This window comes from Aspergillus lentulus, assembly GCF_001445615.1.
Source record: "Aspergillus lentulus DNA, contig: Alt12, strain: IFM 54703, whole genome shotgun sequence".
Lineage (NCBI taxonomy): Eukaryota > Fungi > Ascomycota > Eurotiomycetes > Eurotiales > Aspergillaceae > Aspergillus > Aspergillus lentulus.
In genome coordinates, this window is record NW_028322115.1 from 3,295,227 (window position 1) to 3,316,021 (window position 20,795).

At 49.4% G+C, this 20,795-nt stretch overlaps 5 protein-coding genes across 5 annotated transcripts; 2 read left to right on the forward strand and 3 right to left on the reverse strand.

Moving 5' to 3' along the window:
- Positions 1-286: 286 nt before the first annotated feature.
- On the reverse strand, positions 287-6,016 carry ALT_7006 (putative C6 transcription factor (NirA); the record flags this gene model as incomplete). The annotated part of the gene is made up of 4 exons (XM_089600163.1): positions 287-1,448; positions 1,506-2,779; positions 2,845-2,880; positions 5,390-6,016. 4 exons carry the CDS (start codon positions 6,014-6,016, stop codon positions 287-289), a joined length of 3,099 nt encoding a protein of 1,032 aa, XP_089455625.1.
- Positions 6,017-7,719: 1,703 nt separating this feature from the next.
- On the forward strand, positions 7,720-9,219 carry ALT_7007 (uncharacterized protein; the record flags this gene model as incomplete). The annotated part of the gene is made up of 1 exon (XM_033558345.1): positions 7,720-9,219. The coding sequence occupies one exon, from the start codon at positions 7,720-7,722 to the stop codon at positions 9,217-9,219; it is 1,500 nt and encodes a 499-aa protein (XP_033414236.1).
- Positions 9,220-10,258: 1,039 nt separating this feature from the next.
- ALT_7008 (DNA ligase (ATP) DNL4) lies at positions 10,259-13,641 on the reverse strand (the record flags this gene model as incomplete). Its single annotated transcript, XM_033558346.2, has 7 exons — positions 10,259-10,278; positions 10,333-10,771; positions 10,819-10,924; positions 10,979-11,111; positions 11,165-11,296; positions 11,357-13,470; positions 13,562-13,641. The coding sequence occupies 7 exons, from the start codon at positions 13,639-13,641 to the stop codon at positions 10,259-10,261; spliced, it is 3,024 nt and encodes a 1,007-aa protein (XP_033414237.1).
- Positions 13,642-13,972: 331 nt separating this feature from the next.
- Positions 13,973-17,582, reverse strand: ALT_7009 (uncharacterized protein; the record flags this gene model as incomplete). The annotated part of the gene is made up of 6 exons (XM_089600164.1): positions 13,973-14,910; positions 14,962-15,106; positions 15,177-15,401; positions 15,506-17,192; positions 17,258-17,471; positions 17,552-17,582. 6 exons carry the CDS (start codon positions 17,580-17,582, stop codon positions 13,973-13,975), a joined length of 3,240 nt encoding a protein of 1,079 aa, XP_089455626.1.
- Positions 17,583-19,004: 1,422 nt separating this feature from the next.
- Positions 19,005-20,555, forward strand: irs4 (the record flags this gene model as incomplete). The annotated part of the gene is made up of 1 exon (XM_033558348.2): positions 19,005-20,555. One exon carries the CDS (start codon positions 19,005-19,007, stop codon positions 20,553-20,555), a length of 1,551 nt encoding a protein of 516 aa, XP_033414239.2.
- Between the last annotated feature and the right edge of the window lie 240 nt (positions 20,556-20,795).

A 20,795-nucleotide genomic window follows, 5' to 3' on the forward strand; every position in this document is an offset into this window, starting at 1 on the left:
ATAAAAATCTCAATGTAGTCCTGCTTACAAACATGGTATCTATGAGTATTTTATGTCCGCTAAGCACCTAATGGTTTGGCCATGAGCGAACCGAGCTTGAAAACAGCCAATAACACTAGTGCTTCCAAAGTTTCACTATTATCATCTCCAAAGACATTGGAATAGATATCCTTCCTCATTAACGGTGCCAAAAAGACTCAAAATGCCCATCCCATCGCTAGATCATAAACTAGATATCCCAAACCATGCCATAATACATTTCGTAATACAAGATTCAATATGAACATCATCGCTGGAAATCGCCTGGAAGACCTATATTGTTATACCCAGAGATGCTGGAACCTTGTTCCGACTCGGTCAGACTAGGAGGCACGCCAACGGGGTACCTGAAGGCCTGTGGCGCTCCGGACGTGTTGTCAGGTCCTGGTGACTGTCCGGTGTTGAGAACATTGCTGTCGTAGCGCATGTTTGAAGTTGGCCCGGTGAAGCTCGGATTCAAACGTTGCTCCCAATTTTCCGCCCCCATGCTTAAGATTGCATTGGGATTGCGGGACCACCAGTCATGGCTCTCTTCCACTAAACTCTCTGATTTGTCAAAATCGGTCAATGAAGAGGCCTCCGTAGTTGAAGCGGTGTTCTTGTCTGTGCTGAAGGCGCGCACTTGACCGTTGTACCAAGCGTCGTGCTGTGTTAGTGGGATAGTCTGCATTGGTCCGTAGCTATGAGGAACGGGCCTAAGATAAGTTGGTTCCGGTAGAGGCGCATCTGTTCGTGGAATCTGGGCGGTAAAAGAGCGATGGGCTGCTCGCATTGCGGATAAGGACGTTGGGAATGAGAGTCCTGAACTATATTGTCGATTGCCTTGGAATGAAGCTGAAGCTGTAAGGTTTTGAGGAGATTCTCCAGGTTGAGGTATTGATGTCCCTCCTGGGGCTGGTGGTATATAAGCCCGAGCTGAAGACGGAAGCTGCGCCGAAACGGTGGGTGGGGATTCGTCAGACGTCGAGGGAGATGCTGCTTGATCCCATGAGCCCCAAGACCCCCATTTCGCGTGCGTTCTCTCAAAGATGCTCGAAGCTTCGGTAGGCAACTCAATCTGCCACTTATTGGCAGATATGTCGAGAATGCGCAGCGTGCGCCGGGCACAGAGCCAGCTCTCGCCCATCTCGTCTAAGTTGCGGAGGCCGTGAATTACGTCCCTCTGCGCATTCTTTTCAGGTAAATTGAGAAGGTGGATAGTGCAAGCAGTATGTGCAATATATACCGCGACATTAACTATTTGTTTGAAGCCATATGTGCGTTTATACATCCGCAGCAATTTCGATATGGTGGCTGCGGCTTGTGTGCATAATTTGCGAGGGGAGACATGCTGAGGAAGAGGAGAGGTGGATTTGGTGTATCTCAGGAAGGGGCGGTAAAGGTGTATGAAGAGGAGTTGGTAAAACATGCTATTTACGATCATTAGTGGCAGAGTCACATTGTGGGCTGAGTGCTTGCTTGCTTACTGCATAACAAGAACCTGAGGAAGCTGGCCTTCTCGAGGTTCCAACTCCTTGGGTAAGCCTTTCTTCCAGGCTTCAAGTCTAGTATGTATCTCGGTGAGCTTTTTAAGCTCCGCTTGTTTTGTTGGCGGCTTATCCGTTGGGCTCGGGTCATAGAAGTAAACAAGCAAGTCGCCGCTGATCTCACTCAGCTTGGCAAGCTGTAAAGCCACAGTCCTGATCCGCGAGGGTTGTGTATTGTCCTGGCTCGGTCCAGAGTCTGTGTATGGGGACCAGAGCTCTGCCTCCTCATTAGGCAAGATATCGATCTTCGGCACGCAAACCTGCGAGGTCAATAATTGAGGCTGGCGGCCAAGGTAGTTAGACCAGCACCTGTCTTCGTCAGAAAGACATTTGAAAAAGTGGGATTTAAAATGGGTGACAAACTTATCAAAGAGGAAACAGCCCCAAAATGTGATTCGTCGTGCATCTAATTCTTCGTCGGCAAGCTTACGAGTCCCCAGGCTGTTGGAATCCAAGTTCAGACCTAGGTCGAAAGCCATACGGAAGCTCATGCCACTGTAAACCCAACCTTTGCCCTCGCGACCGCAACCAGCTTCTCTAACTGATAGGAGTGCCAATGCTTGGACGGTGCACAGCTTTGCGTTCTCATGCTCGTCATTCTCAAGAACCAACCTCTTGGCTTCTTTGAAAAAATGATCTCCTGCGGTCGCAGAATTGTTCGGATCCGCCCGGGCGCCTTTCCATGAGCTAAAATGACAACCCAAAGCAAGCATCGCATTGACAAGCAACGACGAGCAGTATTGGCTTGAAAAACCACGGATGTAGTCGCGGTAGAAGAGATCTTTAGGAATAGTGGTAAAGAAGGGATAATGCCAGGTGAAGTACATGGTCATGAGGTGACTTATCAATTGCTCGTCATCGGTGACTCTCGTCCACCGAGTCACAGAGTACTCATGGCTGCGGCCCAAGGACAGGCCATTCAGAGTCGAGTCGAATTCATTGAGCTCTGACCCTGGCGGCAGAAAGATGAGGTTGGACGTGCCTCCAATATACTTACGGGAACCGTCCAACATAAGCTCGCCCATCCTTCCTGCCAGAGTAGATACAAATTGATCTTCATGCGTCGAGGACTCGTCTCCGCTGGGGAAGAGCTCCCCAGGTGCGGGCGCTTTGTCCCGGCTCATGATCGATTGAGCCACATCTTCCAAACTGTCACAGGAACGTATTTGCCGGACCAAATCGAAAGCGTCTTCTTCATCATAGTTCAGCAGTGCCTGAATCAAAGTGTGTAAAGTCGAATTTTTCGTCCTAAGGGCGTCCGTGTCCTTTTTGTACACACCCTTGCGCCTGTGATCAGAGTTTGGATCGTAGACACCTGGAGGACAAGTTAGCATCACTTTCTTCCCGTCTTTGCCTCCTTTTTAGGGCTCTCCATACAGGGTGTATGATAAACGGATGAGCATGCGGCACAGCTCGGCAGGTTCCCATCGCACTGGTAGAGCAGATATAGTAAGAATATGACGAAGAAACAACACTAAGCGAAACTGCCGGCTTATTACCTTCGACTTCCTCCTCCGACAAGCAATGCAGGCCGTGCTTACGCAGCGTCTCTTGGACGTCGGACCATTGTCAGGATCCACGCTCTTCGCTTTTCCGGCCGATTTTCCTCGAGGTCCTCTAGCAGAAGGTTCCGGGCTTAGTGATTCAGCATTCGCCGCAGTATTCCCTTCCATGTTTGGCAAGTCCATCCAGGAACGTTCAAAGGAACTGTCGAGTCAAAGCAGACCATGCTTATGTCGGGTGGTGATATTATGTGTCCACCGCTGAAGGGAGCCCAGGAGTTGCGTGAGCAGAAATCCTCGAGATGATGGGCGTATCAATCGATATGCGCTTAAGATATTGAGCGAACCTGAAATGGTTGGAGAAGCATCAGTACATGTGTGTTAAGTCGGGCAGCAGCTTGAAGCGTACTCGGAGCCTGAGCTCCCTCTGTTTCATTGTGATTGCAGATTTACACACACAAACTTCGTGCCCATATTTATCTGGATATACTCACAGATCACGGACTGCAATTAGAATTGAATGTACTCCGTAAGCAGCGCGATGATCACACCATGGGGTTTCGACCCGCAGTGGAGGCGGGATCGTGGAGGATGGATTCAGACATCAAAACTGGGATCACTGCGCTGAAAGGGAAAAATGATAAGAGCCTTTGGAGACTGTGAGGTTGATTGGACAGAAACCAGAGACGAGATAAAGCGATAACGTCCCAGAGAAGCTCTAGTTCTGGATCGCAGTGAAGCCCATTGCCGCCGCCGCCGCCGCCTCGAAGTGGGCGATAAGAATCGCTGACTAAGGCTCGCCTGGCGCAAGTAACTAAGGTAGGTCAATGGCAGCTGGAAGATCTGCCAATATGAGGCCGTTGAGCAAGATGTTGACGAATGCGAGGAGAATTCGCTCGTAGTTAAATACATTGCAATCACCTTGTTGAATAACAACACTGATAGCCGGCTCGAATAGAACCTCGTGTTGTTTATAGCAGTAAGATCCCTGAACATGAGGATTTGGCGCTTCGATAGTAGGATTGGCCAATCACAGCGAATGTGTTTCTGAAGCTACGATCTGCCGAGATCTGAGGTTATTGTTAAACTAACGATAATTAATATGGATGAATGTGCACATCCCAAGCATCGCACCAGGGGCGCAATAGCTCTCGGCATGAGGAAAGTCTGTACTATCCGCATCTGACCCCAGAATAAACGATCCAATCTAACTTCCAGTTGCAGATCATCTGTGATACCAAAAGTGCTTTGTATGACAACCAGGGAGAGGGAATATTGAGAATTCGGATATTGGCATAGCGTTTTTCAAGGGCACGCAGTACTCTCGAACAAAAAAGTCTCCCTCTTCATCTATCACATTATCTCAACAATTGAGAATTCTCTTAGGAGTTTGGAGTATCCTGTTGGAAAGTGCGTTTCATACCTGAGGATCCCTTTCACTACGTCAGTACCTTGCTGGGTGGACCATGATATGTTACCATTAATAATGCGTTGTTTCCCAGCCACAGAGTATCTACGTATAACTTTACTAACAAGAAGCTGCTGTGATTCTGATATGTAGAGATTACCATACTTCTCTAAGGGAATTTGATAATATTTACACATTGACACCTACCTTACTCACCGCAGTTTGATAAGGCACCAGTTAGGTACCTCGTTTTTAGGAACAACCTACCTCATTTGGACTTTGGAGCTGAGACCAATAATTACCTCCGGTATTCCGAGCCTGCTTTACAACGAAGAAATGCAAATACGTCCATATTTGGGTATTTATGCAGGTACTTTGTTAATTAAGGTAGGTCCGGAATTATGGAACGATGGCATGGCAGATTTGCGATCAACTGAGATCGAATATAGACAGTATACTTCTGTACTTACGTCGTTAATTGCATCGAACTTTCCATAATCATGATCTTCATTCGGAATAGTAAGGTAATCACATCCCTTTGGCGGCAAAGGGAGGCTCTTATGTACAATTCTGCCTGCAAAGCGGACAGGGTATCTGTGGCCGTGAAATCATCCAGCATAGTGTACCGATGGGTACATGCCGAGTCTAGAATCGCTTCATACGCCGTAACGACTGAAAGGGTGAGGCTTGAGCCGTCCCCCATAAACTGGGATCAGCGATCCCAGACCAATCCGAGTCTGGGTTCGTGAGCATCATGACGGTTCAAAAAAAGACCGCGAATGGTTTGGACGGCTTGTTGAGGAACGATCTAGTAGTTCGAGCTAAACACCCAGTCCGACGCCATAACTGTAATAAGTGCGATCTGTAGGTAGGGTCAATCATCGTATGATAGGTATACGGATAACATGTCTTACAAGAGACAAGTCTACTCCTGGTAGAACGGTCACATCCAGAACTGGTCGATAGCCCTTCTTCGAACTCGGCAGCAAGGCCAATTTCTCATTGTGAGGTATACTTTCGCGAATCTCCGCGACCTTCCTGTCCCCATCCACGACATCGAATGAAGCTAGAGCGTTCCCATACTTTTCAACCTCTAACGTGAGTATTTTTTCCTCCTCCTTTTTCGACTCAACGGCTGCTCTATTCTGGAAAGTAATCTTGAAGTCACCGACAGACCATCCTGCGCTGGCTGTGGCTATATTTGCATGCTTGCTTCCTGGTAGCGTGACAGACCATGTATTCTTGAGCGACATCTTCCTATGCAGCTCGAACAGAGGCAGTCCAGAAGCATCCCAGAATTCGCGACAGGCGCGAACACTGAATTTACGACCCGTCGCAGTGAACAAGGTCACCCCATCGCTATCCTCAATCTTATACGCTCTTGAAGACTGCCTGTCACCTTGCGGTCTCACAACCAAAAGTGTCCTTGAATCTGTGACATATTCGGTCCGTACAGCGATCGGACGGCCCGGTGCTTTTAATACTCTGCGAAAAGAGGTTTGCGAGGACGAAGAGGAGGAATAGGAAGATGATCTAAACATTGCGACGTGTATTGGAGCTGATTTGGTGAGCTGCGGGGAAGCGCTCACTTATATTCCGTCATAGCATCAGAGCTGGATTGGTCGGAGTTTACGGATAATCGTCGTTAGCATGGATTCTTCCATGTCCCTTGCACAGCCCCGCGATCGAGCCTCAGCTTTGAGACGAGTCAGCTTAGGACTCGTGTAGAAAAATATCTATTCTCACTTCATGATCCTTTAGGATGGTGAAAACTTGAGGTAGCACAAAGGAGTCGTTTATATGGTTTTTGCTTATGAATCGACGAAGGATCAGCAGCTTTATGCATGCATCTTGTTCCAAGAGGCCAAGAGGTCAAAAGGAGAGGGGGAATAATGAATCATGTGATCTTAACTATGCCGAAGGTGTCATTGATACTTACTGTGTAGATGCATTAACCTCGATTTTGTCAATGAGTACTTACTTGCTTACAGGTATGCATGATTATTTTCTTTCACATGGCAAGCCCTCTTATCTTTCATATTGATTGGGTTATAGTCCGACCTTTCAGCCTTTCAAGGTTGGGCAGGCACCAAGTTTGATGATTATCAACACACTGAGTCACTGACACCCTCCCCCGTAATCTTATCAGCCTACTCGGTATTCTGACTTAGAAGAAAGGACCTCAATACTGTAACAGGTGCAGCACACGACAGTTGTACTCCAACAATACGCATGACACTCAAGTAGGCAACTGCTGGCAAGGTGAGGTAGTATTGAACTAGTATCATCGTTTTAGATAGAATCTTCTCTAACTTCTGTGGGGTTTCCAAAAACAGTCTTAAGGTAAGGCAAGCCGGTATTATCGATCGGTTACCAATGCACTAAGGTAGTGAGACATGAAAGTCAGGCGGATGATAAACAAACAAATAGCCATATCTCTGGATTATAACTGGCTGCTGGGGGACATATTACGATACCGTACCATTGCCATTGTTCAACATCCCGGATCACCGGCAATGTCCGCCCTTACCGCCCCAAAATTTTATTAGTAAGGGCCCTCAGTTGTGACCGTACACGACACTTTTCCTATTTCCATCAGTTTAGTGGGCTGCTGACTGTACAGTCTATTCCTAAAACAAATGCCAGCCCAGGGCTAATAAGGCAAGGTGTGGCGTATTACGTTGAAATTACGGCCCAAGGAAACGCAGCCACCCACTCTTCTTATCTTCACCAAACGTCCCACTGGACTCCGTAGTCCATACCCAGAGAAGATCACCTTTTCCTCGCCCCCATCTGACGTCTATTAGGGTATTATCATTATTACACTCTTACGGTGCTGGAGTCCTTTTCCATCCGCTTCATTTCCCTCTTTCTCCTTTCATCCCTCTACTTGATTCCTGTCTGTTTTGGACCCTGTAACGCTTTTAGACACTTGCATCTGTCCTACCTGTCAGGTTTACCTGTCGCGTGCCTGCATACGCATACGGCCGCTATCCCGCAACCGGTCTCCAGGTCCGATTGCCTTAAATCTTTATCGCAAATCATCTGCCAACACACCGACCCCTACCGACACGTATATCATCGAATAAGTATACTCCCTGGGGGGAGTCCCAGCAATCCCATCTCGTTTTCCTCCTTGTCTTCCTTCACCATCCATGTATCTCGCTCAGACTCTCGATCAAAGTGCCTCGTCAGGGCTAAATCACCTTATCAACGGACTGTGCCTTGATAACAAACCATAAAGATGATGGTCCCCAGGGCTTTTCTTTTTAGTTCTGTGTCTTCCCCAAAACCATTCAGGCAAGATGAGAAGGATATACCGCCAACCTCCACCTCTACCTCCCCCATGGCCTTTTTCACGGCGCGGGACGTCGTCTCTGGCCTCGAGTTCCCCAGCGAGGCGACCTCTCATGCTACGAGCCCAGTCGTGATCCCTCCGAAACGGGGACCTCGTGTTACATCAAGGCTTGAGAACAGCACAGCGCATGGTTCAAAGATCCTCTGCAATAAGACAGTATCTCCCCGGTCATCGTCGCCCGCTTTGCGCGATCGCCATGTACCCACATCCATTGCGTCCATCCTAGAAGCCACCGCGATTCCAGTTCCCAGACGCACCTGGAGCGTGCGAGAGTCACGGAAACTACCGCGCGGAGATCATGTGCAGGAGTTTAGCAGGTTGCTGATGGAAGGGATCAAATCAAGAGATGATCATTTACTAGAAGGGACTGGTAACACTGCGCTTGACATTTTGCTTAGCCCTCCAGATGAGAGTGAAAAGTCGGTGGTTGGCAGCGATTACGAGCCTGAGACACCGTCATTTTCTGGACGGTCTATGTCGCTCGAATCGATGCCGTTATTAGATCACGATCTGGATTCTCCATCTAGCCTTCCTGTGCCGCCTACCCCAGCAAGCCAGCGAAGCCCTTCAGAAAGAAGATACCGCCGCCCACCACATCCGGAAGATTGTGCTCTTGACCATCCTCTGCTGGAAAGGGATCTGTCGGAATCAGATTGGAGCCTGACTGATTCGCAGCCCTTGTTTACTGATGCCACTCCTTCCAAATCCTCTGGCCCATCCCGCTCGTTCCCTCGATTAGGCTCCTCCTTCAAATCCAATCTGACAGCATCTTTACGAGCAATCAAGTCCGCTGCTCAAACTGTTTCGACCTTTGCTTCTCCATCGGTACAACCAGAGGATTTTTTGACGCGGTCTCTGTTTAGTATTACTCCGGAGATGACGGATGACCGACGGCCTCCGCCCATGAACGAGCCGCCATCGCCCGCCCTAAGGCGGTATCTGAACCCGATTCAGGTTTCACCCTCCGAGATGTATGCTTACCAAGACTATCCACATGAAACCCTGGATTCTCGGAACTGCCCAGTGTCGATCCAAATGCAGACATATCACCGTTCAGGGGCCCGTGGAGGTCGTAAGGGCAGGTTTCGTCTCGCCGGCTCCGCAAGCCGAGATCGACAATTACTGCCATTCGATCCAGAGCATCCGGCCTTCTCACGGCCCCGAGAACCGCGGGAGAACAGTGATTTTCTGCGCATGGTGGTTCTCGAAATGAACATGAGACGTAGCGGAAAGCTTCGGGATGACATCCCTACCCGGGCGCGGATCTGGTTACCACCACGGAAAAGCATCCAGCATCGGTTCGCCGTCTACGACTTTGATGAGCACGACCACGAAGAAGACACTGAGCATGTAATCCCTCCACGATGGATCGGAATTTCTGCCTGATACATGCGTCATCTCCTTCTGCCTCTGCTTACCCAACTGTTGACCCACTACCTTTTTCCTTTTTATTTTTTTTCCCCCCTCCAACGATCTCAGAATTTATTTTGGGTTCATCCCAGTTTTCAATTTCTCACATTCTGTACATATTCAGAGGCCTTCTTGGTTGGAAGCATAGAGAGCATCGGCGCCTGGTTGGACTGGAGTCATCATATACAGTGGTTTGAACAATCACTTGTCACCATTACATGTCTCATTCGGGCAGAAAGATCGTTTCCCTTTCTAGCCCGGTACATATAGCGAAGCGAAATGGAATTTTCTTTCATTGTTTTACAGGGTATGAGACACACCTTAGCCCGTGTTGAAACCCTCAAGAAACTTGGAATCATGAATGGAAGCAAACCCAGCAAGTCAGCCGAGTAAGAAAGTCTGAAAAAATAGCGACATGTGAAAGCGGGATCTGGTATCACATACAATCAGCGCCTCTCTCCTCTCGTTCTTGCTGCACTAATAATCTTGGTAAACATTGCTTTTCAAAGCGTAAAATATACTGCACATTCCTGGTCCAAGTAATTATTAATGCCTTAATCGGTATAGGGGTAGCCTCAGCAACGTCCATGGAGCCATCTATTCTGGTTGCCCAGTTGCACGGATCCCTATATGCAAGCCTTATCTCTATCCAATCGTATCAAGCAGTGTACTTGGATGTTCATACGACAGTGCAGGGATCGACTATCTACTCCATAGTAAAGCAAAAATTAGATACTCCGTAGTTTGTACAGTGCTAAGATATTGTTTCTTGATCCCCGCGTGGGGAAGCAACGACTATCCCGCCAAAATCAACAAGTTCAAGTAACATGGGGTATCTTCTTTGGGCACCAGTGCAGCTAGACTACCATTGCGCCTGTATCTCCTTCATCATTGTATGCCGTTATATGAGTCATGGACAAAGTCAATTTTCATTGCAGGGCAAAACCTAGGATTCGGTGACCCGGATTCATGTCTCGGTTCATCCTGGCCCGAATGTTTAAGCGATGCCAGATATTCATCGTTTGGGCTGGAATCCTGCGCAACTCAATTAGATGCTAGTCATCAGGAAAGTTACATTGTATGACTTACTCTCCTCATCCAATAGCGTTCGACTCTTCCAGCTCTCTTCTACCCAGTCAACAGTGACTATATGTGGTACCTTCTTCCCAGGCTTCCTGGACCACTCCCCTCGTAGCGAAGATATTTCTGTTGACGAGCTTTCCGGATCGACAACCACATGGGTGATCGAGGAATGACTTGAGGACTTGGCTATATTCGCGCCTGCGAACCTCGCTACATTGAGAGCATAACGCAGGCGGCTGTGAGCATCCGATGGATTCATACTTTCGGACTCCGACACATCCTCATTTCTATATGGGAAGAGTATCGTAAGACTCTTGAAGACCCATCCGCATGGCATTTCATGTCCAGAATGGACCCTTTCTTGGATGCGGTCAATGAGCTTCTTGACGGACTCGGGACACTGGGAAATGTCGAAACGATGCTTCTTCGTCATTTGTTTCAGTACCTTGACGAGATCAGCAATCGTTTAATGAAACATTATGGAAAACGTACATCGCTGAGCTCCTCGCTCGTCGTATTACGAGCGTAACTATCGCCAAACTGGTCTACATTGGATGCCACTTCGTCGTGCCTGCCCGGCGTGGCGAAGAACATGTGCCTAGAGCAAGTTGAGCATGGGTCCATCTAGTCCGGGATAGGTGTTCGAACATACCTAGGCTCAAAAGGGAGCAGCAAGTCAGGTAGCCCTGCGTCAATCTCATTTTGCTTCACACAATCAAAAATCCAGGACGGCCGGATGATATCCACATCGCCTGTCTTCTGTAACGAGGCAGCTTTTACCGTTCCTAGTATGCAGGTTAGCTAAAAGAGACCTCATCATTAGGCTAGGAGAGATTACTTCTGTCCGCCACACAGATTGTATGAGGAGCTGCATTGTTGGTTTGGAAGAACATGCCACCGTTGGCTTTGACAAGCTGCTCTAGCTCAGGCTTTGTTTTCTTGACGGGTGCACTCGAATCTGAGAGAATATCTGCCTCGTATGGTTAGTACACTATCAATAAGCAGGCCCGATGCCCGGTGCAAAGCTTACAAAAGTTCAATCCGTCAAATATATGCCCAGATGGACCAGCATACTTGACATCTTCATCCATGTCGTATCCTGCAACAGTGAGAGGCTTTTTCGTCGTCCTCTTGACGCGTTTCCTACGGGAATTGTCCACATTCAATTCCTTTTCCCGGTGTTCCTGCTCGACGTTCGACTTGAGATCCAGGAATTCCTGCACAGACAGAGCACTTTTCCAGTCTTTGTCCATGCGCAGCCTTTTGAAACGCGGAAACCGCAAAGTCAGCCCAATCCGAAACTGGTCACTGGCTGATACGGAGGCTGCTTTGACACAGATGACGACTGAGTCTTCCGGCTTGATCCACATGTCCGGTCGCTCATATTGAGCATCTCGTCCTGCCAACTCAATATATGCAGTTGGAGGTTTCTTTGGGTTCCACTCCATCCATTTACCATCGGTGTGATGACGGATATTTGCATAATCGGCGGCATTAAAGCCACCTCCAACTTTGCAGAAGGAGTAGAACCTTGACGCGCTCGCACCCTGGGAGGCATGAGCATCGTCAGCTCTTAGCCCGCAGAGAAAACTTGAAAGGTTGCCGCCTCGACGACCGGAGCCATAGTACCCACCGATGACGATGAGATCTAGAGACTCTCCGAACTCGGTCATGTACTCAGGTTTCACCTTCATCCAGTCATCGTGTCTCTCGTTCAGACGGTAAGGCGACCGAGGGTTCTTGAGCACCAAACCCTCGGAAGCTTCAGCTACCACCTTTCTGAGCGCAGCTTCGACCTCATCTTTAGTTGTAGCCTCTTCGTAGGGATGTACTTCGAATCTGCGATGGACAGGGCGGACAGCCTTCTGCAAAGCATTGCGACGATCACGAAGTGTGTAGCCAGTTAAGTCTCGCCCATTAAGATACAGTATGTCAAAGACACGCAGCAGCGGCCGAGCGCCTGTCGTGGAGAACGGATTCCTCTGTTCGGACAATGCAGCAGTCTTGAGTGTGCCGAAAGGTGCGGGAGCGTCTTGCTCGGGGTCCCATGTGATCATTTCACCATCCAGAATCAGGCTCTGGACCCCATCTGCAAAAGCATCCTTGAGGTGCCTCGTCAAAGACCCATTTTCATCATGAATACCATTGCCGTATAAATATGTATATTCTTTTGCTTTTCTTGACCAGAAACGGAATCGTCTGCCGCCAGGTACTGAATCGTCAGATTCCATATGAAGCTGCATGCGCTCGCCATCCAGCTTCTCCTCTATCCAGAAGGCAGGATCCTCCTCCGTCGGTCTCATTCGAGCGACCATGCGGTCCAAGGAATGCATTTGAAACTGAGCCAGCTGCGGCTGGAAGCATTGCATCAGGCTGATTCCTCTGTCCTCAGCGTCCAGCCGAATATTCGGATCGTGCAGCTCCCAGCAGACACGCCGGAGACTGCTCGAAATACTGTACAGATTCTCCGCGTCCGGATGCCAGACATCAAAGAAGGTCCGCTCCGTCGCTCCTACCTTCATCTGCCGGAGGATGATACGAATCAACCACATCAGTTCCTCGGCATTCATGCGCCGGTAAAACTCTGCAAGGATCGGCAGCTGCTGCTCCTCCTTGGAAGCCCCTGATAACTTGTCCAGCTTTTCGTTGACCTCCTCGATCAACATGTCTCCCACATCAGTCCGCATTGGTCGCTTGGAGATGACATCGAAACATCGCCCCGCAAAGTCGCCCGCCATCCTGGACGTAGCTGCTTGCCCAGGCAGCTTCCAGTTCAGCAGGTTGAAGCCATCCTCGGAGTTCTTGTCGATCTTCATAATCTTGACAAGCATTTTGCCAATAGCTTTCTCCTTGATTCCGTACATGGCCCGGTCCCGATCCTTGTCCGGAAGAATCAGTCGAAAGGCCGGGTATATATCATCACCCACTTCCTTCCTCCATCGCGAGATAAAGCGCTCGATCACATCGCGTCGTCGCTCGAGCGGGTTGAGATTCGCCGCCGATTGCCCATGGGGACCGACTTTCCTGCGAGCGGCTACCGCTCCGGCTGGCTTCTTTTTGATTTCGCTCAGAGGGTTGAAGAGGGTCTGGAAAAGCTCATGAAAAGGTAGCGTTGGGGAATGGTTACGCGGGCGATTGGGATATCTGTAGCGACGAGTAGCATAATGTCAATGACTTTTGTCTCTCAACACTGGAGTAGATTTTATAGATGAAAACAGGGTGCGGGTAGCCTCACTTTTCGTCAATGTCAGACTCCTCATCTCCGACAGGGACATTTGGATGCTCCTCATCAGGAATGATCTCGTCAGAGTCCATTATGTATCAAAATTTCCATTCCCAAGTCAGGAATAAAGTATATTTGAAGTAAACCCCAGGCCATACACGTTGTCCGTAATATATGGCGAGCCAAGAAGCGTGTTGATCCACGAAGATTAGGCTACAACGGGCCCCGATAAGATAGCGACACTTGTGACATTACATCACCTGCGTTTACTCCGCAGATAAGTGGCATAATCTAGATACTATTGTACTCGGACAAAACCTATCGTCACCAGACATTATATACATTATTGACCTGTATAAAATATGGCCAACACCCAATCGTCCGTCAGATCGAAATGCTACCTTCCCCGTGTATGTCATAATATCAGTTTCTAGGAGCTTGTGGCTGCGAGGACAGCTCCGCGAGCTTCGTAAGGATGGCAATAAATCTCTTGCTAATTCCCCATGAAGTAAGCCCGGCAAGTGTCTCGCAGCCAACCTTCAGGATGCGCTCAGGACCATGAGGAGCACATATGTCCCCGACGCCTGTGACGTTTCCTTGCATAACATGACCCTCGCGGACAAAGAGCTGGACTAGCTCGTCATCACACGGCCGGTCTAGGTGGATAAATGTTGGTTCGCGGACTGGATGATGCCGTGGTCCATATCTTGAGTTGGGATCTTCGGATATTTGGACATGACATGAGCCATACGCCCATAGAGTGAGTATTGAAAGATATACAGCGACCGGCTCGTGGAACGCGTTCGTCGAATACCGTTTTACGTGCCACAAGGTTGTGCCTGCATGTATGATCGCAAGACGAGCCTTGTACTGGTCGTGTTTGATCCACCGTAATATGTAATGCCACTCAAGGGCTTGTTGATGATCGGTCCAGCGAATCTTGCCCATTGCTAATGAGGTCGCCAGGGAACGAATTTCACGGTATGGGGAGAGGAGGACAATTCGGGCAGCATGGAGGTGTAGCACAGTAGGATGCTCAAGTCCCGCTGCTTTGGCGATTGTGCTGTTCGCCGTCCAATGCAAAATATCCAAGCAATCACACGCGCTGTTGCGCCATTTCGAGTACGAAGGGATACCTGGCAGCCAGACAGACCCCGACGGGATAGCGGTATCAAGGGACTGCTTCTTTGCGGTGGGATTCCAAAAGGATAAGGGACGGCGAAAATAGTCACCGACCTCCCACATTCGATGGTAGAGAGCGTGAACGAGTAGGACGTGGCTGAATTCTCCGATCTCTGGGACGAGCTTCTTCTCGATATAGATTGTGAGCACTGCGTTGTAAAGAGAGATATCTCGCAAACCTAGAACCGATGTCTTAGTTGAGAATTTTCGCTTGCCTTGTCCAAGCTTACCGGAAGTTCTCTCGAGAGCATCCCGCCAGGCTTCGGCCGAGTGAGCTTTCCAGAGATTCTCATGAGACGGTAATGGACACTGCCCGTCGTCCAACGACAGCAATGGCCGGTTATCAAAGTAATACGCGAGGGAACAATCAAGGAGCTAGCGCTTGAATGTCAGATCCAGATATTGACGGAGCATAGTTTCGGGTAAATCTTTCAACGGAGCATACCCATATCAGATACCCAGTCCGTCGTCGTATTTCATCTTCAACCCAGTCATGCCACTTTTGTTCTAGCGGAAGATCACCATACTGAGCCGTTGGCTTGCTTGCGGCGCAGAGCAGTTTCTCTTGAATGGTGAAATTGACAAGATCGCCGAAGGCATTGAGTGTGGACACCTTGCTTTGCTCATTACCGCTACTGTGTAGCAATCCGATGCAGCTGAGCGTCATAGCCTGAATCAGCCACAGTGGTGTTCGTTCTGAACGACATTTCTCTTCCTGGGCCGCCATACTCGGTCAGCGTCGAATAGCCCGCAAGCGGAAATCAAATGTCTTACCTCAATTTTTGTAGCCCGCCGAAGGAATTCATCAAACGCCGTAGTGCATTCATCCAGAGGGGTGAGACCAGAGAAACGACAGCCGACTGCTGATATAGCCAGTGTCACGAGCCAATGACAGCTGTTTGGGTTGAATGTAGGGGGATGGAACAAGGGATACACGGGCTGAAATGAGTCGAAGTAAAGGTATACAAAGCTTGAGAGAGCATCGGCACTCGGAAAGTTACCAGTCTCGAATTTGGGATAGAGAGGGTTGTCTGTGCGGCACAACTGAAGGAATGAGTGGTAGATTTTATCATATGTCGGAGCTTCGATCCGACAATTAAAAGCCGCTTCCTCACCCGGAAGGAAGTCTGGCCTGATCTCCTGAATCAGTGGGAATGAGAATTGATGTAGCGTATCATGTTGATGCATCGGTGCCAGGATTTCAATAGGTTCTGCAGATGACCTTGACCACGAAGTTCTGTTCCGTCTATACTTTGGCAGTCGAGCTCCAGCGCCGTCCACGTAGAAATCTCCCGACCGCTTGGTTGCGTTTGAGGGCTCCGAATGTAATGAACTTTCCCCAATGCTGCGAGAAAATCGGTCGGGACTCCCCGCATCTGTGCCCACAGACATGTGCGCGGAAGGGGTGTGTGAGTGATTTTCCCGCATAGAGGGACTCATTTGCCGCAAGTTGGTGACAGGAGGTAGCCATGCTGTTCGGCTCACCGGCTCGTCCAAGATACCCAGCTGATCAGAGAGCGGAGGCATCCTCGAGAGAGACTGATCGCTAGTTGTATCAGGGAACATATCGTTAGGCAACCAATTCAAGGTAGAAAGCATTGATTGATCTAAAAATGGTGGGTCAAACCCGAGCTGAATTTGCTGGCCTCCAACTCCCGCCAATTCCAGATTGAGATTGGATGTGGCTGCTACTGGTTGCTGGATGTCTCTGGACCGATGGTCAAGTTGCGAGGCTGATTCTTGTGGAAATGTCTGAACGCCACCTGCTGGCAATTGCGAGTACAATTGCTGCGAGCTCAAGCCAGCATATTCAGGCAACGATACACGTGCGTCGTGCGTAGGACCATCCGCATCCGACAAGAGCATTCGAGAGTTCAAATCAGCCGTTTCGTCTTCCGGTGGACCATTCTGATGCTCTGACGCTTCTCCGCGAGGCGGCCCGTGCGGTCTCTCTGCAGGCATATCCTTCGATGGTGTATCCAGACGATGGGAGCCGGGGAGATCCAGCTGAAATTCGGTAATCTGAAACCTCGGAGGCTCATTTCTTGATTGCTCTCTGATATCCGCTCCGTGGACATCAGCACCTGCTGTTGAAGAGGGGGACTCATGCTGAGTAGCCTGTCTATAAATCGTACTGTTTCCATCAGAAGACAGGTTCTGGGTCGCTTCCTTCCGTGTTTTGGCTTTGGAGCGTCGTTCCGTCGGATACTGGCATTCCAGAGACCTATTCTCACAGCGCACGCATGGGGAACCACCACTGCACCTTACTCTGGCTACCGCGCATTTGTAACAGGCTCTGAACGTCTTGACGGTAATGCGATGCATACGATCCTTTCCCCCCTCGGGTCCCAAGGTATGATGACTTAGTTCATGGCGATGGAGCGTGTCACTTGCGGCAGCAGTCAGTTTTGGAATACGATTATTTTTCGAACTGGTGAACACTCTGATACCGAGGCCGCAACTGCCACAGTGGTACCACGAGAAGGGAAGGGGGAAAAGAAAAAAGGGCAGAAGGCGATGACATACGTTCTTGAGAAATGACGTCCACACTGCGCACATTCGAAAGGTTTCTCCTTAGTGTGGCTTCGGAAGTGACGCTTCAGATGCTCAGGTCTTCGAAAAGTACTATGGCAAATCGAGCACTTGGTCTGACCAGTGGCGGAGCCAAGCCGAACTTCGCGAGCACGATTGATGCTTGTTTCCTCTGCTCCTGTTTCGGCCTCATGGCGGTTCGCAAGTTCTACCACGTCATGGGTTAATCCTTGACCGGTTTACCATCTATTTGGCGTTTCTGCCGCAGAGCAAAGAACAAGTGCGTACCTTGGCCAGCGTCGCTCTTTTCTGGGGTCATTGCGCCTCATGGACGATTTATTGAGTTGAGAATTAGTAGGATTTGGCATTGCAGCTGCGCGCATGGAGATCACAGGGGTCCTTGAAGAAAAGGAATAAGCTTCACGGAATTGCTGAAAGCGCCAACATTTTCATCAACATTATAAGTGGTGAGCAAGAGCCCTTTTGATTCAAGAGCTGTTATTGACGGTGGTGGATCTAAAAAGGTAAATTGCGGACGCCGACTGCCCTCGAATTGAGGAGGCGGGAGTAGCTTAGCTTCGAAAGGCGAAAGGATCGTAGCAGCTGAGTGAAGCGAAAAGCTAGAGAGCGGGGAAGAGCTCAGGAGAAACTTAAGACTAGACTAAGACACGAGAGAAGGAGAAATGAGAACCGTGATTATTCCTTCACATCGTCCCGTACGAACGAACCCCAGGTCGAATTCCCCGCACTTTCAGTTAGTCTCTCCGTCTCTCGGTTAATTAAACGGATGAATACTGGGAAGGCTAAAAGAAACCGATCTTAAAATCGCAAGCTTAGTAAGTAGGGGCATTTCAAATTGACGGTCATTGGAATCAGAGGGAGTACTGAAAACATTAATTTACCTTGGTATATGCCAAAGGTTAAACAAGCATGCGTGTTACAACAAGAGTGATGTGTATGGGGAGAGCATCATCAGCATGCGTTATGGCGAAGTTCTCTGGAAAAGTTATCGGGTACGGGCTGTCGAGTGGATATTCTTGTCATTATTTTAGGCATGCTGTGAACCGACATCCCTTTTTGGAAGCATTCTATATTAGAACTTAGAATGATATCATTAGTCAACACATGTCACAATCACTAGGAAAAATTACCAGAGGTAGACTGCTGTTGTGGATAGATATCTCTTGACTTGCTGTCTACGATGCTTGGCTAAATACCACCGACCATTTCTATGCCGAGGCTGAAGCAAAGGTCAAGCTGAAGTATTCCTCACATAGCATGGCCATATCCAAGTACTTCGCTTCTTCAATTTCCAGAAGCAGTACCCTTCTACTTCATGGCTGGAGTGGTCAGTCCATTTGACACTGGATGTGTTCTGCCATGCGTGGCGGAATCTGACGCACGGGCTCTGTAGAACTCTTAGGTCCGCAGTCCGCACTCGGCTTCCCCGATCAACAAATGTAAATACATCTCCATCTGACGCCATGATTTATTGATTTGGCCCCTACAACTTGTTCAATTCGAGGTGGACATTATAGGGAGTATCTTCTTAGAGCCTAGTCAATGGAAAACAGGAACCTTTTAGGCCATTATCCCTTGAGCAGGAAAGGCGAAGCAGGTCTTGTGCATGGAGAGTCCGGCTACCCATTCGGGCCGTGGTCATGTCAGCGGAACTGTGACAGCTCTGCAAGAAGCCACTGCTGCTTTTGAGGCAAGCTCTACCCAGACAACTTTGCAGAGAATGGACGACAAATCCAGGGGAACCACTGATGCAAAACATCATGCTACCGATACGGATCGTCCACCAGGTGACGGATCCGCAGGACTCCCCGAGCCTGGATCCGTCAAAAGCAAAATTGGACTGTTTACCGCACAGAGTACGCAAAAGGCATCGGAGGGGGAGCGTGATAAATCTGCGACTTTCAGGCCGCAGCCTCCCCAGCGGGCTGCTGCACAACTCGCTATGCAGAAACCGCCGGTGCCAGTGAACAAACCCGTAACATTGGGGAGAATGAATTCAACGACGGAACTGAGGCAAACGGAGTCTCAGGGAAGCGACGATAGAGCAGAGCCTGGTCTTCCAATGTCGAAGCCTGTTCGCAACATGACGGCAGGCGCCGACACAGTTGAACAAATTCTTCAAGGCAACAGGGAACTACCGGTCAGAAACCCGCTTGCAATTCCCCATCGAAATCCCGCAATGCAGCCAGCTACTTCACCCAGACCCTCAGATATCGCTTCAGTGTCTGCTACAAAACCCCGTCCTACTCCACCTCTGCCTCGGAAAGGAGGTGCAAAACCGGCCCCGAAAAGCCCTAGTCCCAATGAATTGAAGATTCATGGAAGACAACAGAGCTACGAACCGCTTTCAAATTCTGACGTGGGTCTTACAGGTGCTGATGAGGCCAGACCTAAGCTTCCCCCGCGTCCAGACGCTTCACCTGTGGCACACATTCCCCCAAGTGATCGTCGCGTTCTGCTGGAAGCGCACGAACATAGCAAGCGTCCTTTGGCTCCTAGCTCTCCATTGCTGGACAGATCTTTACAAAACAATGGTAGTAGCCCTGACCTCATCGACCACTCCCCTGGCCTAGACGAGGAAGCAATGTCGGATGCGATAGTTGCATCATCACTGGCCTCAAGAAAAGCGCCATCCGCAAAGAAAGTCCCTCCACCCCCTCCACCACAACGGCAACTCAGGACCCATTCGCTCCTGCGCCCAAACACATCCAACAGCGACTCTCCACGCAGCTCCAGTCCCACCCCAAGCCTGCGGCACACTCTCCAACCGCCGACTAAGGCTGGTGAAGAAGAGCTCGACCATCACAAGCACAGAAAGCATATTATACACAGACACCCACACAAACATCACGAGGGCGATCGAAAACGATGGCAAAGCGAGGTAACTGAGAAGGAGAGGAAGAGGTACGAGGGCGTTTGGGCTGCAAACAAGGGATTACTGATACCCATCAGTGATTCAAAGGAACGATCTTCACAGGAGGAAACTTCCAGCGAAGGTTATCCTCCAAGTGCATCCGAGACGGTCCTGAACATTGTTGTTCGCGACATATGGTCCCGAAGCCGCTTGCCGTCAAGCATTCTGGAGCACATCTGGAATCTTGTTGATCGGCAGAAGATTGGACTATTGACGAGAGAAGAGTTTGTCGTCGGCATGTGGTTGATAGACCAACAGCTCAGAGGCCACAAGCTTCCAGTGAAGGTGCCGGACAGTGTCTGGGACAGCGTGAGAGGCATACCCGGCATCAGAATACCCAAGGTCCCTTCCCGATAACGCAGGAGAACCATACACCCACACATCAGCACCAAACACGGCAATGCTAGAGACAATGGTCAAGGCTGTTTGGCTCTCCACGAGCTTCATGTATATGGTCAAGCAGCTCCGGAAACTCGGATATCGACTCTATCATAAAACAAGTATTTGGAATATGCCATTCTGCATCCACACTGGTGTCCACTTAAAGCGGACTATCTACAGCACCATGCAGAAACCATGAAGACATGGTTGTGACCA